This window comes from Clupea harengus, chromosome 2, assembly GCF_900700415.2.
Source record: "Clupea harengus chromosome 2, Ch_v2.0.2, whole genome shotgun sequence".
In the NCBI taxonomy this organism is placed as follows: domain Eukaryota; kingdom Metazoa; phylum Chordata; class Actinopteri; order Clupeiformes; family Clupeidae; genus Clupea; species Clupea harengus.
In genome coordinates, this window is record NC_045153.1 from 9,880,104 (window position 1) to 9,898,330 (window position 18,227).

The 18,227-nt window shown below is 41.5% G+C and overlaps 1 protein-coding gene across 5 annotated transcripts in view; it reads left to right on the top strand.

Annotated features, from left to right (window-relative positions):
• Window positions 1-17,867, top strand: part of lrp1bb (low density lipoprotein receptor-related protein 1Bb) — a 302,617-nt gene extending 284,750 nt beyond the window's left edge. Inside the window, exons 82-91 of one of the 5 annotated variants that reach the window (XM_031582278.2) lie at window positions 1,062-1,226; window positions 2,416-2,577; window positions 3,675-3,849; window positions 4,501-4,605; window positions 7,092-7,205; window positions 9,679-9,755; window positions 12,817-12,907; window positions 13,654-13,825; window positions 14,959-15,033; window positions 16,210-17,867. In XM_031582278.2, the coding sequence (XP_031438138.1) occupies window positions 1,062-1,226; window positions 2,416-2,577; window positions 3,675-3,849; window positions 4,501-4,605; window positions 7,092-7,205; window positions 9,679-9,755; window positions 12,817-12,907; window positions 13,654-13,825; window positions 14,959-15,033; window positions 16,210-16,350 (1,277 nt within the window). In that variant the 3' untranslated portion in view covers window positions 16,351-17,867. The remainder of the gene's footprint in view (window positions 1-1,061; window positions 1,227-2,415; window positions 2,578-3,674; window positions 3,850-4,500; window positions 4,606-7,091; window positions 7,206-9,678; window positions 9,756-12,816; window positions 12,908-13,653; window positions 13,826-14,958; window positions 15,034-16,209) is intronic. The other 4 variants (XM_031582279.2, XM_031582280.2, XM_031582283.2 and 1 more) reach the window with 4 other exon arrangements.
• The last annotated feature ends 360 nt before the right edge of the window (window positions 17,868-18,227 follow it).

Consider the following 18,227-nt stretch of genomic DNA (forward strand, 5'->3'; position numbering starts at 1 on the left):
GATGCACATGTTTCCAAGTGTGCTAAACACGCCGGCTTCTCTCTGGTTGCCTGCTACTGTATCTCCGTGATTATTTATTTTTTTCTGATGTGTCCCCCCCTCTCACTCTCACTCTCATCTCCCTACCATTCCCCATCCCCTCTAAGGTAAGGAACCTGATAATGTCATGCAAATGTTTTCGTTTTATTTGCCTTTTGATGTTTGATACAACCTAATCCAGCAGTTAAGTCTGCACACTCTCTTCATGTCTGCTCGACAGGAACTGCTTAAGGCAAGGCTACGATATGATAAACAGCCCAGTCATCTGCGTATGGCTTGGCCAGCCTGCCCTATAATGGAAGATAATAATTGCCACTTTACATTCATGGATTTGCATTGTTGGGGTCCACAGGCTAAAGGGATCTGCACTGCATGGAAATTATCTCTCAGATTGAACATGACCGGAAAACCAACTTTTTGATAGGTGGCATGATGGCAAGGTTGAGGCTGTGTGTTTTTGTGTGTGTGTGTGCGTGTGTGTGTTAGTGTGTTTGTGTGTGAGAGAGAGTTTGTGTTATGTATTGTGTGTATGTTCATATGTCTTTTTTCATGATCTCTGCACTTGCTCTGTGGCACTTGCACTTGCTCTGTTGCAGGAGTGTGTGAGTGAGTGTGTGTGTGTGTGTGTGTGTGTGTGTGTGTGTGTGTGTGTGTGTGTGTGTCTGTATTTGCCCTGACCCTGTGGAATGCTGGTGCGTGTTGCAGGTGTGTGTGTGTGTGTGTGTGTGTGTGTGTGTGTGTGTGTGTGTGTGTGTGTGTCTGTATTTGCCCTGACCCTGTGGAATGCTGGTGCGTGTTGCAGGTGTGTGTGTGTGTGTGTGTGTGTGTGTGTGTGTGTGTGTGTGTGTGTGTGTCTGTATTAGCCCTGACCCTGCTGTGGTATGCTGGTGTGTGTTGTAGGAGAGCTGTGTGTGTGTGTGTGTGTGTGTGTGTGTGTGTGTGTGTGTGTGTGTGTGTGTGTGTGTGTGTGTGTGTGTGTGTGTGTGTGTGTGTATTAACCCTGACCCTGGTGTGTGTTGTAGGAGAGCTGTGTCGGCCTGCCTGTGAGAACGGAGGCCGCTGCCTGGCCAATGAGAAGGGGGGGATGCGCTGCTACTGCTGGCCTGACTTCTCCGGAGAGAGATGCGAGGTGAACCACTGCACAGACTACTGCCTCAACGGAGGCACCTGTGTGGGCTCGCCCCTCGGTAGGTGTACTGTGTGTGTGTGTGTGTTTCCATCATTATAATAGCATAAAAGATGCATTTTGTATTTCAAAAAGTGGTCTGTAATCATTTTTCTCTGAAAGGCCTTAACATTCAACACGAAATCCCTTCAAAGCAGGAGGTTTCAAAAGCTTTCATCAAAGAACACTATTTCAAGGGTTCTGTGAAGGACTTTAAGGGATCTTCTATGGGGACAAAGATCTTTTTTTTTCTAAGTGAGCAGGCCGGGTACAAAATGGCAAACTCCCTTGCCTTCTGGACCATATGCCGCTTCAGGAGATTCACAATGGGTGTACTCTAAGTGCAATGCAATAGCCTGAAATCATTTCAGTAGTGTGTGTTTGTGCGTGTGTGTGTGTGTGTGTGTGTGTGTGTGTGTGTGTGTTTTTGCATGTGTGTGTGTGTGTGTTTGTGCGTGTGTGTGTGTGTGTGTGTGTGTATGTGCGTGTGAGAGGCTAAGGCTTTCTGAACTTTGTTTGTTATGATGATGTGTTGATTGTTTGCCATCACAAAGGGCATAAATGATCAGTCATCTTCCCCCCGGTCGATTAAACGTTGCTATTCTGTGCAGATGTTGCCCAGTAAGTGGTCGGTCGCCCTAATTAAGATTGACGGGGACCCATCAGTTCTCAGGCACTCCTTTCGGATTCGTATGGGACTTGGTGACAGTCCTGCACGAGACAGGGGATGACTCATGGACAGGCCTGGTCCTAAGCATCTGGGACAGATCTGGGCCAACTCTCGCTGCGAAGACAGCTGTTATCTTCGGCCATAGCAGCACTTTTATCCTGGGAAAAGCATTTAAAGTTGTATCAAAAGCACAATTGCACTAGGGATCATAGGAATAAAATAAAAAAGTAATAATCTAAAATGAATCTAAAGTCAACTAAAACTCAAACTAATCTAAAAAGATATCTAGTAGATCATCTCTAATATTGGCCTGCGCCTTCAATAATATTGATAATTCACCAATGCATGATATTTGCATATAATTGTAATAATACAATATAATAATATAATAATACAATACAATTTCAATATAAAACATTTGTACAGAACATTGTAATTCAGTGCAGCATACTAACTGAATTTGGCCTCACTGTGTTTAACTCCAGAGACATTTGGAAACCTGGTCTGTAGTTGAAAAGTGTTTCTGTTTTCCCTTCTCCAGGGCGTCCGACGTGTCACTGTGCGATGGGCTTCACCGGCGCGAACTGCGAGCGGCGCGTCTGTGACAACTACTGTCTGAACGGCGGCACGTGTGAGGTCAGCACCGGCAACCAGCCCACCTGCCGCTGCTTGGCGGAGTACACCGGGGATCGCTGCCTCTACCGTGAGTCACCGACAGGCCTCTGGGCTTGGTTCTGTTTGCCGTGCTCAGGGGATCCAGCGGGTCGGTCCCGAAGGGGGGAGGGGGGGGGCGCTAGTCACACTGGCTCCCGAGCCGGGCTCAATCACTAAGGTGCCTTCAAAGGCTCCCTAGCCAGGCTCAATCACTAAGGTGCTTTCAAAGCCAGATGGCAGAATGTTGGATTATGGGCCATCCACTCCCATCCCTGGTGCCTCCAATTGTTGAATCTAGGGTGCACACATTCTATTAAGTTGAATCCAGGGTGCACACATTCTATTATGTTGAATCCAGGGTGCACACATTCTGATATTTTGCTTGATTGGACATTGCACATTGTGTTGATGACATTTGGAGATGCAAATCAAATGGGCACATTTTACACAGTTTATTTTTTTTGCTCATTGTGAGATATCCAAACATGTCATTTGCTTCTTAACTACCAATATATTCCATCCAGTTGTTACCCCAGGCCAGCTTTTACATGCCGTAATTTTCTGTTATTTGTTTTCAGTTTTAACCTTGGACTTTATGAATAATGGGTGTGGCAAAAAAAGCAGCACCTCCCCCCCCCCACCCCCCTTATTGAGGCACCAATTCCAAAATGATGACCAGAATCGAAAACAACACAATCTATTTTTTTTCCTTAAAAAGGGCCACTGCCTCACAACAAACAAAGGATCCGTTTGAGTTCCTTTTGCCCGCAGTGACTTCTAAATGCCACCCTAAACACCTAGAGGTTCCTCTGCTCTCCGCTGATAAAATATTTCCTCTGTTAGAACGCCTTTGTTATTATAATTTGTGGGAAAACAATTTTATCTGGGCAACATGAATGCATTTTCCACTGCTGAGCACCCAAGGGGTGACACGTTTTCATCTCTGTACCAGCAGACATTTGATGCGGGTAATTATGTCTCATTAAATCTCGGTGAAATTCCAATTAAACTGCAGATCATACAGAGGGAATTTGCCTGCCGAAGTCCTCATTAAAAAAAAAAAATCACAAGTTTATTTCTTTATCTCGTTATTTATTTCTTTAGTTATATATGTGTTTTCTTCCCACCTCTGCCTCCTTCCGACAGACATCTGTCATCATTACTGCGTCCACTCCAAGGCCTGCACCCTGTCCAGCTCTGGCCACGTGGAGTGTGTGTGTCCGGCGCGATACGAGGGCAGCAAGTGTGATGTTGACAAGTGCCAGAGGTGTCACGGGGCTCCATGCATCATAGACAGTGACACCGGCGAAGTGGCCTGCAAGTAAGCAGTCTTCTGGGAGCTAACAACTTCACACATACTTCACAGTGGCAGTGGGTGCTACATTAGCTTTGTCTGAGTGTTTTATGACATCAGTATCAACGGGTGAGTTTGAAAGTAATGGTGATGGAAATGGAGACTTTGAAGGCCTTTATACTCCTTATACTCCATAGTTATCATTAGTTGCTGGTAGTTTAGTTGAATCAAACAAAGAGTTGCCATCACCTTTCATATGATGTTGTTCAGATGATGAATTTCAGGCCATGTAATACAGTATGTATGGCAAGGAACACATTCCATTGTGCAGCTCTTTAGGCCCAAGGATAGTAACCCCATTGCTATGAGATTCAGAATGACGTTTAAAGACTAATTTGAATGATTAAATTCAATTCTGTATCTAACTTATTTCGAAGCCCCTAAAAATATAGTGTATAACACCACTTAGTGTGCAAGGGAACTCATATATTTGCAGTGACACCATTAGCTCTCAGACTTCAATTTTGATCTTCCACCTGCTTCTCGCGGAGTCAGCAAACTGTGCAGGGCCAGCGGCACAGTTCTGTGCAGCAGGTAGTTCGGTCTAGTAGGTGTCACTATTACCTGGTGTTTGAGCATAGCCCTTGGCACTCTCTCTCTCTGATGTCCCTCTCTCAGCTGCACGACCGGCAGAATAGCGCCCAGCTGTCAGCTCTGTGATGGCTACTGCTACAACGGGGGCACCTGTCACCTGGATCCAGACACAAATCTGCCCTTCTGCCAGTAAGTAATTACTCCATGGCTGCTTTTTGAACCAGCTGAAGCTGCGCTCCACTGACACCCAATTCCCTTTCAATTATACCCTAAGCAGCTTGTAAACTCTGATCGTAAGTGTGGTGATGGTGTTGATACTGTTAGACAGGGCAGTTTAGAGGAGCAAAGGGACAGAATATGAGTGGATGACGTACCCTCGGTAGGATACACAGGTTTTTTTTAGAGAGTTACTGCCATAGTTAAAAAGAAAAATTTAAACACACAACCTTGAAAACAAGTGTTGTCAAACCTTTTTTTTCATTTTCAGGTTGCGATTGAAATTACAATATCAACAGGGCAAGCATTTTGTGTTTATTTTGTGTAAAGTTTTTTTTTTTTTCTTTACTTCAGACAGAACTGCTGAAATGGAAATTGTCTCACTCCATAAACATGTTTTGAGTTTTACTAAGATTATCTTTTCCAATCATCCTTTGTAGTTTGAATGCCACGTGCAGATATTCGACTATGACTGACACAATCGAGAGGAAGGAATCAATTTCTATGCAAATGATCTCATCTCATTTTCTGTAAGGTTAACAGATCTCGATAATGTGGTTTATTCAATGGCTTTGAGGCACAGCAAACCTGTGGGATGATGGATTTGTCATTGTCAAGAAATCATAATGTTTGACCTTCCACTCTAACGTTTGTAAATGAACGTCTCATCACAGTCAGTGATAACAAACAGAGAAATGAGAATCACCCATCTCTGGCGCTAATGGGCTTTGACGCCCTCCTCTGCTGGGGTATTCCATGTCTCTCATCTCTGTGATCATAATGATCCAACAGGATTACACAGTGTTGTGAACATTACATATGGAAATACGACATGCTTATCAGCTTTGAGTGTTTTTTCCTGTGACCAGTCAATCAAATATTTCCAAAGATTTCTTTTCATGTCAGCCCTATGTCTTTTGATTCTGTTGTTAATACTGTGTTTTTGCATTAGATAACCACTAAAATGTCCTGTTCATTTGCTTATATACAGAATATTTTTTATATTGCTTGTTTTAATGCACATATGAAAAGTACAGACAGTGTAAGAAAATAACCTAGGCTACCACTATTGCATAATAACCGTGCACTGCTTGTGTGGAGAAAACCTTGAGGGAATAAGCAGTGTTGCCAACATAGCAGATTTGATGTAGTGATCTCTACTGAGAAAGCGATGCTGGAGGGGGGTGCACTTTAGGTCAGCCTACTTTGATTTTACCATAGGCTTTAGAAATACTCTGTGTTGCATGAACAAAAATGATGGGTAGTTCTGGTAGGTTGTTGAATTTCATGTATGCAGGCATTTGAGATCTGGCAGCTACCCAAAACTGAGGTCTGGCAGCTAGCCAGAATTGGACCTGACTTCCAGCATGAGTGCTCTCTCAAGCATGCAAAATGTTATGAAATAGAACAAGATTATGGAATAAAGTAGCTTTTGGTGGTAGACCAGTTTGTAAATTAGTGTTATCCCCTTATCAAGAAAATTGGCAGTTAGCTTGTATGCTATTTAGTACAGTCATTGAATACATAACTAACCTTGGTTCCAACCAGCAATTTCTTTCCTGAAAAAGTATTGTGTACATGCTACTGCTTTTGTGTCTGCTAGTCCATATAATGTTATCTAGGGAGGAGAGAGCCACGGAAAGGAGGCCTTAGTGACAGCCAGCACCTACTGAATGAAAAGTCCAGTAATTCCATTGTGGACAATAAGCCTTGGTACACAGCACTTTGAAACATACTTTGTATTGCTGGCCAGGGTAGCTTAGAGCATGGATTGTTGGCACTTGAGATGACTACGTACACAACCATGTTTGGACAGAACAAATATGCCCATTCCACACACACATACTACATCATTTAGCACAATTGAATGCCTTTTAGATCAGGCGCCAGAACCTTCCCTTTGTAAGCGGTTAACAGCATTGCTTGCAAGAAGACCTTTGAGTTGCATGGACAAAGCATTACAAAGAGCAAAGACATTTTTGTTGCCTAAATGTGTCTTTATTTAAACCATTCATTTGAAAGGAACCAATGGATAGAGGGAGTGTTATACACTGTTATACAAATGCAATTTTAGTTTTTATTTATGTATTTTTTCTTACCAAGTTGGCAGTTTCTCTGAACAATAACATTTTGTCAAGACAAACAACTGGGCACAGTCACACCATGGAAATGTAGCCTCTGGCAGGCCCTATTTTTGAGTTTATGGTGTTGAGAGAAAGAACTTGTTAACAGAAAGAACTCTCTTTACTTTTCCTCTTTTTCTTTCCTCTGTTCATTCTTCATTGCCGGAAAGTGGTCCCTTTTTTCTCTCTTTTCTGTTTCTGTGTGTGTGTTTGTGTGTGTGCATGTGTGTGTGTGTGTGTGTGTGTGTGTGTGTGTGCTATTTCCTTTTTTCTCTGTCAGCCAGCGGAGTTCAATTGTCCCAATCTCCTTACATGTGTCCACGCAATTTCTTGCAGCTGCACTGCTGGCTACAAGAACCAGCGCTGCGACGAGCTGGCCAACCCGTGCGATTACTACTGTCAGAACGAGGGGATATGCACAATAACAGCCTTTAACAAACCCCGCTGCAAGTAGGTCCCCGCAATTCCAAGTCCCCGCAATGCTGAGTCCCCATAATCCACCATTTTTCAGTATGGGGCTGGGGCTTCATCTTCCACTCAGTCCCAGTCCACCGCTGTGTCCATGAGAGTGGGTCCAGTCCACATGCATCCAGGGCCAGCTCTGGTCCTGTCTGCCATTCCATCCTGGAGCACATCGCCATTCATTATTCCGCTCTCACTGACAGGGGATTGCATCTGTGTGTCTGTTTGGGTGTGAGTGGGGGGGGGGGGGGGGGGGGGGGGGTGGTTGTGCATGTGGGTGTGGGTGTGTGTGTGTGTGTGTGTGTCTGTGACTGGGTATCTTAGTGGAGTGTGTATGAGAGTGTGCGTGTCCCAGTGACTGTAGGTATTTCAGAGAGGGTGTGTGTATGAATCTGTTTGGTCTTGGAGTATGTGGAGTATTCATCACAGCAATCACCCAGGAACGTTGTCCTCGAGGTGTAGTTGTCCTCGAGGTGTAGTTTTCCCTTGTTTGGGGGTGAAAACAGGAACGTTGTCCTCGAGGTGTAGTTGTCCTCGAGGTGTAGTTTTCCTTTGTTTGGGGTAAAAACAAAGCTTTGAATTTCAGTGGCAGGCAAGCATTGACTAATGGCGGGCAGGATATTGGTTGTGAATTTTTAGCTTCCTTTTAGCCAAACACTTGAACAGATATCCCACGCACTAACTGATGGTGTCCTTTTCCAAATGAAACCTTATAACCTTATTATAATGTGCTTTAATATGAGGATCATCATGACTTGAAACAGTTTAAGAGGTTAAAGCATTATGCTTTTATTAGCCCAAATTAAATGACGTGGCTAGCTAACATTACGTTACTTTGAGGACGTTTTCTGATCTACTGGGTTTTTATTTATATAGCCTACTGTGTACAATGCTTTACAATACTCTCCATTTTTTGCCAATGATTTATAAAAAGTAGTTTAGACATAGACTACTATTACACTACCAGTGATTAAGTGTTTGCCATCGTCCACACAGGCTTCAATTGGAGTCTTCTCTCCAGAAAGCCTATAAAGCCACAAATCCCTTCATTCGCTCTTGCATTCCCAATATGATACCAGGAAGAAACAAATATGTGTTTTATTATTTATAGTGCAAGACACGGCACAGTAACTTTTAAAGCATAATGACAGCCTCTACCTCACACTGCCGCCAGTCACTTTTACTGCTTTCCTTTCAACCGAAAAGGACATGACCGCTAAAAATACCTCAAGTTGATGTTGCTGTGATGTATATGGAGTATGTGTGTGTTTGGGGAGGGATTAGTCATGAGTTTACTATGTGTGAGTTCAGGTGTGTGTGTGTGTCTAGGTGCCTGTGTATAGTTCTGTTTGAGTATGTGTGTGTGTGTGTGTGTGTGTGTGTGTGTGTGTGTGTGTGTGTGTGTGTGTGTAGGTGCCTGTGTATGGTTCTGTTTGAGTGTGAGTGTGTGTGTGTGTGTGTGTGTAGGTGCCTGTGTATGTTTCTGTTTGAGAATGGATGTATGTAGGTGCCTGTGTATGTTTGAATATGTCTGTTTCAGTATGCCTGTGTGTGTGTGTGTGTGCGAGAGAGAGCGATAGAGAGTTTGCAGATCTGTCCTTGTGGGTACTGAATGCGTGAAACAAATTAGTTTTCTCTCCAGTGCATTCCAAATTCAACCAATTACTTACACTGATGATTGTTCTGGGAGCCTTATTTGCATCTTGGTTTTGTGTGGTGATGGTTGTTAAAAAAGCTTTTCAGTGAGTAATGGCTAAATTATATGTTGCTTATGAACACATTTCTCATTATTCAGCTCTGCTCCCAACTTTGCTTTTTCCCCCTTTCTATTCATTCACTTTTTTAGATTCCCTATGTTGTTGAATCTTGAATCTTATAATTTAATCAAAGTAATGCAGAGTTCTGCTAATTGTTTCCAATTTTTTTTTTCATTTCCTCCATATTTAATCACTATTTAATCTTACAGGATCATATCGTAGCACGGGCTCATTCTCTTATCTCGCAAAAACGCCCATCCATTCCTCTCCCCTCTTTTTCCCATTGGTACATTTTGAGGCTCGGCTCCCCGACACTGGAGATCGGCGGCTAAGCCGGCTAAGCTCCCTCATTACTCTCACAACCAGACACAATGACTCATTACGTCCGTCCCGTACCATCGCTCAGCATTCAGATATTACTGTAGAGATACTGTAGGGAAGTATACACTATTCTCTGTGATTTTGTTTAGTTATTTGTTTGTTTTTGTTTACATTTATTTGTTTATATTTATTCCTATTTTTGGTTGGTTGGCTGTTTTCTTTTCTGTGTGACGTAAAGGATGTGTACATTGACGTACTGAAGCAGAGGCCAATATTGACTCTCGATGAAGCCTCTAGGAATGCACCAGCTGTTTGATTGCTATTGGACGTCGACTCGTTTTAAATCTTCCTCTCTCTCTCGCTCTGTGTGCTCCACCTCCCAGATGCTCGGCCAACTGGTCAGGGACGCAGTGTGAGAGGCCGGCGCCCAAGAGCAGCCGCTCCGACAACACCAGTCCAGGTGAGAGTCAGTGGCATTAACCAGCAGCAGTCGGCTTCATTTTAAGCAGTACAAATCGATGGCAGTGTCTTAGGCTATGGTCCGACTGTCAGTCAAAATCTGATTTGTGTGCATATCTGTTTGAAATCCGATGATATGTAACAAGTCTGAACGGCCAAAAATCACATGAATTAAAAAAAAAATCAAATTAATTTCAAACCAAACTTCGAAATACTTACATTTTTGGAAATCTGTTTAGGTCTCACAGCTCTGATTTCTCTGTTTTTTAGTCTGTGACTTCCACGTAAATTCCATGTGTACATCACACAGCTACTAATATCATGTGGTAAATTAACAAGCTAATTTAATTTCCCTCTATGTTGGTTTGTTCAATATCAACATTGCTTCTGGGCACAATATCATTGTCAATGTCAACTAATGGAGTTAAATCTGTAAATGAAGATTACTACCCGGACGCCGATCGGATCTGATCAATTGCGGGATGTAATGCTGATATGAAAAATCTGATTTGGACTGTCGGTGTGGACCAAGCCTTAGTTAGAACTGTCAGTTATCTTAGAACTACACACTTAAAGGTACACTTTTCCAATCAATCAACCATTAGCTTCAGGCACGGAAGGCAGGCAGGGTGTAATATGATTGGCAGTTGAGCTAAAATATTATCAATCTTCCGCCACAATCAATGACTGCACTTTTAATGCAGCCAAGTGAGGTAGAAAAGATGGGAATGGTCAATAAATATATCTATTACTCTTCCTGAATTCCTGAACCAAGAGATCAGATATGTACTCTGGCACAATCTGTATCTTTGTCACGCAGTGGCAGGGAATTGAACCTGTCTGATGCAAACAGGAAGTATTTCAGCATGAATTTCAAAAGGAAATGGCCACCTTCCCGGCATGGGAGCGACACCACAGAAATGTGTCATACCGAGCTTGTAGAACATTCCACAAGCTATGAATGGACAAGTGTGCCTGCAACAGTCTTAGATGCACTGAAAGGGAATAAAACTGACTGACATCCGCAGGCCATCCTGGAGTGTGGCCCATGGTCGGAATACAATATAGGTTAAGTTAGGAATATGATGGTTATCAAAGATGGAGTATGTGTTTACGGAAAATACATCCCTGAAACACATTTGTTTTTCTTATCTGTGTGTGTGTGTGTGGCCGTGTGTGTGTGCGTGTGTGCGTGTGTGCGTGTGTGTGTGTGTGTGTGTGTGTGTGTGTGTGTGTGTGTGTGTGTGTGTGTGTGTGTGTGTGTGTGTGTGTGTGTGTATGCATGTGTTTTCATCTATCTTGTTCATATGTGCATAATGTGTATGTGTGCAAACATATGTTTGTGTGCACATGTTTGTGTGTGTGTACGTGTGTGTGTGTGTATGTGAGTGTGTGTGCATATGTTTGTGTGTGTGCAGATATGTGTGTGTGTGTGTGTGTGTGTGTGTGTGTGTGTGTGTGTGTGTGTGTGTGTGTGTGTGTGTGTGTGTGTGTGTGTGTGTGTGTGTGTGTGTGTGTGCAGATATGTGTGTGTGTGTGTGTGTGTGTGCATATGTCTCTGTGTGTGTACACATGTAACATTTTACATTGTAATGAAGAAGCAAAAACGGATGGCACAACCCAGCATATGTTCCCTGCTTGATAAGGGGACACTCCTATTTCAAGGCTGCTTCTGGGCATGTCTAGTGTGTATCAGTGCACATTATTTAGTAGAGGTGTACAGAGATGGGATTATCTGTATCTGTATTTGTATCTGTTCAACCAACAAAATGATCTATCTCTGTATCTGTCTCTGTATCTGTTTCGGATATAAGGCCAGAAGTGGGCATGGTTTATTCAGGAAGTCAGTTAAATCGTTAAATCAGGCAAACATTGTATTTCCTTACCTAATATTCATTGGCAATGCAATAGTTGTGCCTTCAAAGCATCACATTGATTTAAAATTGGCTTATAATTAATATATTTCCACATCCTCATAATGTTCTCTCTCTCTCACTCTCTCTTTTATCTATTTTTTATTTTTAACTAAACTAAGCTTGATTAACTGTGTGAACCCCATTACCACACTCCTTTAACTGGGGGGCATTAAACAATCAGAAACTGATAAAAAATACAGTAAAGATATATAGAAAAATGTCCTTCAGTTGAAGGGCATAATCTTACATTTCTTGATTTGTTTACATTACATGAATTGCTATTTTACAACAGTAGAGTCCATTGCTAGCCGCTTGTTGTTGTCACTTGATCTGATTTGAACTAACAGTGTGGACCTAGCCTTAGTTAGAGCTGGCAGTTATCTAAGAACTTCACACTTAAAGGTACACTATTCCAATCAACATCTTGCTTCAGGAGTACCGAAGGCTGGGTGTAATTTGATTGGCAGTTGAGCTACAATATTATCACTCTTCCGCCACAATCAAAAACTGCACCTTTCAATGCAGCCAAGTGAGGCAGAAAATCAACGAACGATCAATAAATATATCTATTACTCTTCCTGAATTAGAGTCCATTGCTAGCCTCACAAATCACTTGTTGTTGTCACTTTAACTTGTTGCTGTTTAAATGGCAGGGTTACCATCTATAGGTGGATGTGGCCAAAACCTCAGAGTCAGAGTTGAGGGTTCAAAGCCATAAGGGTTTATTAAAGCTTGAAAAGGATCAAGCAAACCATAAATCCAACATAAAATGGGTATTGTGCTTTCCTGAATAACGTATTCAGATTTGGGTACATTCCTATTATTTAGGCAAATCTATGTATGTATGTATGTGTGTGTGTGTGTGTGTGTGTGTGTGTGTGTGTGCGTGTGTGTGTGTGTGTATGTATATGTGTGTGTGTGTGTGTGTGTGTGTGTGTGTGTGTGTGTGTGTGTGTGTGTGTGTGTGTGTGTGTGTGTGTGTGTGTGTGTGTGTGTATGTACGTATGCCTCTGGTTGAGTTTGTGATCATAGCCTTAGAGAGCAGCAGCATCTCAGTGCTTGTGTCGCTGTAAATCTGTGGATTTAGTTTGGGATTATGACACCCGCTCTCCCCCTCCTCTTCCTCCCTATCCCTGCCTGTTTCAGGGAGCATAGCGATCATCGTGCCGCTTGTGCTTCTGGTGATTCTCATCACCACCGTGGTGGCCAGTGTGTTCATCTGCAAGAGAAGGCAAAGGTATTTACATACACTAAGAGGTTTTCTTTCCCCCTTTGCAGCTGACTAGAGGCACGGCCTTCTGTAGCCGCCAGAGCGAGATATTTGTTTTACTTGTTATTTTTCGTAAACAGTGTATCCAGATGCATTACTTAAAAGGATTGCATCCAAAAGCATCTTTCGGCCCAAAGCGCGATGATTTGAAATGCACATTATAAACCCATATGTACATAACACACGCAATGAGACGCAATTTGGACTTGTGCCAGTCTGATGCACATAATCAAGACATGATCTGAGCACTGTGCTGTATACCTTCTACAGCAGTTACTTCACTGTTTGCCATTTTCAGCCATGAGAATCCCATCATTACTTCCCATATTGGATGAAATGTTTACTGTATATCATTACATATATGAAAAGCAGAGGCAAACTTCTTCTATTCTGTGAACAGGTTAGAAAAGATCATTTAAATTACAGCAGTGTATTTTAGGTAGTATGGAAATGAAGTGCTCTTCCTTTGTGAAAACATGAAGCAGTACTCATGTAATATCATTGTCAATATGTGGTAGATATTTAGTGGTTGTATTATTTTATATGATAGACATTGTGTAGTAGCAGTATATTGTGTGATGATAAATAGATGCGATATTGTTTGATGTTGTATTAGTTTATATGATAGACATTGTGTAGTAGCAGTATATTGTGTGATGATATATAGATGTGATATTGTTTGATACTGTTCTATTCTACATTTGCATGGGTAGATTAAAAAGTCTGTCTCCCAGGGGCAAGCGCGTGCAGAGACAGCCCGTGACCAACGGAGGACTGAACGTCGAGATCGGCAACCCGTCCTACAACATGTACGAGGTGGACCACGACAACCACGCCGACGCAGGGAGCCTCCTCAAGCCCAACTTCACACTAGACCCCCACAAGGTCTGTCTCTTCACTCATGGTGGACCAAGATAATAATATAATATATTTCAAATGGCTATATTCAATTATTTTTCTAGACTTGTTCTTTTATTATTCAAGTTATTTTAATGTATAGCAAGGCTCCATGGTATGATATCAATATAGTCAGCAGTGAATAAATATTCTCTGCTGAACCTCCGGTACCTTATCTTCTCAAGCTTTTTTCTCTGTACTGTTTGGTGACAGTGATAATTTAGGGGACGTGCATCCGACTAACAATGAGAAAGACATTAATTCACACTTTCTCACACTCAGTCACTTCTTATCTGACATCCTTGTCTCTTCCTGCGCTAACCTGCAGCATAACAAATGAATTGTAAAATCTTCAGTGATCTTGTTATCTGCTGACTGTCTCGCCTCAGCTCAGAGTGTAACCATTTTTTTCTGTTCTTTTCTTAACTATCTGACATCTGCTGTTTCCATCCTTTCCCCCCAGATCACTGTTTATTAAGAACACAGTGACTCGAAGAAAAACTAGGCTCATTCACTGTTTTCAGTGTGCCATTGTCGCTAGTGTGAAAACTCATTGATATAGACAATTACACCAGAACTGGTCGATCCGGCAGAATTATAGTGCTTAATAAATTATAGACTTTGGTTGTGGACCAAATTGTCACCTCAGCCGTCAAGTGACCTCAGGTCTGCCAAAAATCGCAGCTATGAGCCGACAACTTGAAATGAGGTCTTCGATATTGGCAAAATAGCTTTTTAAGATATGGTTTCAAATCTGTCTTCATACACGTACAGTCAGTCGGCATATGTATGTTTTGTGTGGTCATTAACAGCACCCCGAAGTAAAGTGAACACTTCATTCTTGTCATAGGCTTGAGGCATTTTTCATGGAGTAAATGTGTGAGCAATGAGCTCATGTTCAACACTAAACAGAGAGCATCTTTCAGTTTAAGGTTTATCTGAAAGAGTTAAACACTAGATATAGTTCCTGTCATAAAGGTAAATCTTATATCAATTTGGACACCATTCTTCTTATTTTTGCTTAATATTTGTAGTTTCAGCGCTATGGTAATGATGGTGGTTTTGTTCTTGGTAGAGTGCCTGTCTATCATGTTGAGTCACTGACCTGGTGTGTGTTATAGGGCTGGTGTGTAAAATCCAGTGACACTCGCACCTTGAACATTCACACAATCCCAAAAGAAGGCATACCTGGACAGGTGAAGCATCCAGATGATGTGAAAGTGAAAGTGTTTGTGTACATGTACATACATTCATTAGGGTGGATCCCACCTTCAATGAATTACTCATGAGTACATCTGTTCGTCTGGACACGTGTTTGTTTGTTTTCCCCTTTCGAAATTCGAAAGAACTCCACGCCATGATCTGTAAAAAAGAGACCCCACAACTCAAAGAGACCCCACAACTCCTAAGGCCACTGGGTATATCACATCCTGGGCTGGAGGGCCATTCAGAGTAACACAAGATGCGTAGCAACAGAAACCGACTGCTATTTCAGTCCTAGGCAGGCTGAAGGAGTTCAATCAAGCAATCAAGCAGTAATCACCAGAGCAAACCTTCTAAGTGGTGTGACGAGGCTGCTGTAGGTCACCGTGCCCTTGTAGAAATGAATGTTTACACCGCTTGATTAGTTTGAGTAACACTTCGCCCGTTGGGAAAGGGTAGACAGAATTAGTCGCACTGCGATGAAAATGAGCCCTGTCAATCATCATCCATTCCATGCTTTGTGTGTTTTGGTCCATAGATCAAAGGTGTCAGATATGTCACCATATTGCAAACTATTAGGCTGTGGTGTAGGTCTTTATTCCAGTGCATTGGGTTCGGCTATTCCAAAAACCCTCAACAGTAGATGAAATTAGCTGTTTTCCTTCTTAGATTTGTTTACAGTGTGAAAGTCACATAACTTGAGACAAATCATCACAATATTCAGTATTAATGCAATATTGAGAAATACTTAATCACAATATATTGTCAAAACTGGTTCAAACTGGCTGGTTCCTTCTTCGGAATAAAGGCTACACTTCATTATACTGTGACTGAATGGTGTAGATTTAAATGAACACCTTAGCTGTTACTTGATTGGTACATTCTACAGCTGTCAGGCTTGTTTACGCAGCTAACCAACCTTCACTGTATGTTTTCATGGTCTGTTCTGATAAACATAACCACCGTCTTCCCATGTCCCTGTCTGTGTATTGTCTGCATGGTAATGTCACACTTGCATGTCTGTTATCCTAGTGTGGCCCACCACACTAGTCATTGTCATTCACTCTTTTGAGTAACGTTATTAATGTTGTCAAGACACCTGTTTTTTTGTTTAAGTTTAAGTTTTTCCTGTGTGACGTCTTATCTTATCATTACTGTCTTTGTCACAGCCTATGAACTACTCTAACCCCGTGTACGCGAAGATCTACCTTGACGGCCAAAACTGTCGGAAGCCGGTCATCAACATTGACGAGAGGAGAGAGCTACTCCCAAAGAAACTAGAGGGCGCTATTCGAGAGACCGCCGCATAGCCTGACCTTACACTTTCTATTCCTTTTTTTACGTCCGTGTAAAAAGTGTAAAAAAAACTAAAATAAATAAATGGAAGGGGATTAAAAACAACAATTTTTCTATTTCCTATCAGGTTCGGATAACTCATTTAGGATTGTTTTGACATCGGCATTACCTCCTCGTCCCCTTCAGTGTCTCACAGCCCTGGGCTTACTATTCGTATGTTATATTTTTGTTTTTATTTTCCTTTGTTTCTGTTTAATGGTCATACATACTGTATACTGCACTATATATGATGTTGATATAAAAAGCTGCTCATTTGCATATGAACTTACTTACATAAGTAAACCACAGTAGCAAATGAAACCTGTTCTACTTTAAGTGTTCTGTTTTTTTTTATTATTATTATTATTGTTTGTTTTTTTTTTGTTATGAAATTTGCTTTTGCTATGTGGGACAGTAACTCGCTTTTATGGCTTCCTGTAACTGCAGTTTCTACAAGAATTATGTTACTTTTATGACAGCACTTGTTTAATTGTGCTGTGTTGTGTTATTCTGGGATTTCAAAACAAATGTATTTTTGGTCTCAAATGTTGGTCAACTGTTAATTTTATTTATTTTGTTTATTTTTTTTTTTTGGTCTTGCCTTATTCACATGCATTTTTGTTTGAACAAAGGCTGTGTTCATCACCCGAAAGACCTTGTTATGGCCAAGCTGTTTGGAATGAACAAACCAACACACAAACAAACCAACAAACAAACAAACCAAGCTGTGTTCAGTTGCCAGTGCATTGTCTGGCTTTGTCAGGGGAAAAAAAGAAGAAAAATAAATACTGCATATACTCAGTGTTTATATCCAGTCCAACCAGGGGATATTTTTAAGCAGTTTCAACTTTATCATGCTTTATCATGCATATCTCTCTCTCTCTCTCTCTCTCTCTCTCTCTCTTTGTCTCTCTCTCTCCCTCTCTTCAAACATCTAACTCTAGAAACGTATGCGGTGCCATAGCCAAACTCAAACACATTGTGAATGAAAATGTACTGCGTTCACGATGATAACTGACCCTTGAACCCTTAGTAGTGTCAGCTGCCATCATCCTGCCAAAATGAGCACATGTTAACAGTATGTTGAGAGATGTTGGCTGCTCAAAATGATCCCTAAAAGACCCCTAATGGTTTAAACTGACCAGACATCTGACAGTATGCTATACATAACTACAACTTGTGGAAGTGATTTTTTTTTTTTGCTTATGCCCAACACGGTGTTTCACTCATCCACCATTAGCTTACTACAGTATGAGATCACATGGAGAGGACTTGACATGACCTTACTGTTACATGGCAATTTTAGAGTATTATATATGACATCACTTCATCTGCTGCTCCAGAGAGGAAGGCAGATGAACAAAACAGATTTTATAATTTTGTATTTGATTTATATGTTGTTTGGCTGCTTGTATTTTGAAGAACTGTATTAAATGTAAGTACTTTTATATAAAAAAGTGAATCAATATAAAATAAAGGCATTTTATTTCCATTTCACATCCTGTGATCTTTCTTGCTATAGAAGACTAAAGTGTGGGAAGGCCAAATTCATTCTCAAAAGCCTTCATGCCCACCTACTGTATCGTCAATGGAACTGACACAATAGGCACATAACATTGGCAACCCAACAGATAACCAGAAGGATGAATCTAGCATAGTATGGGAGGGAGAAACATTCAAATGATCAAGGCTGAAACATTTAAACGATCAAAGCAGAAATGCTCTGGAAGACTATTGCTTTTCTCTCGTGTTGTATGAGAGGTTAGAGCTTGGTTATATGTTTGCATTCTCAAACAAATGGCATCCTTGAAATGCTTCTTTGCCTTTTTGTATTTCTGGTTAATTGAAATCA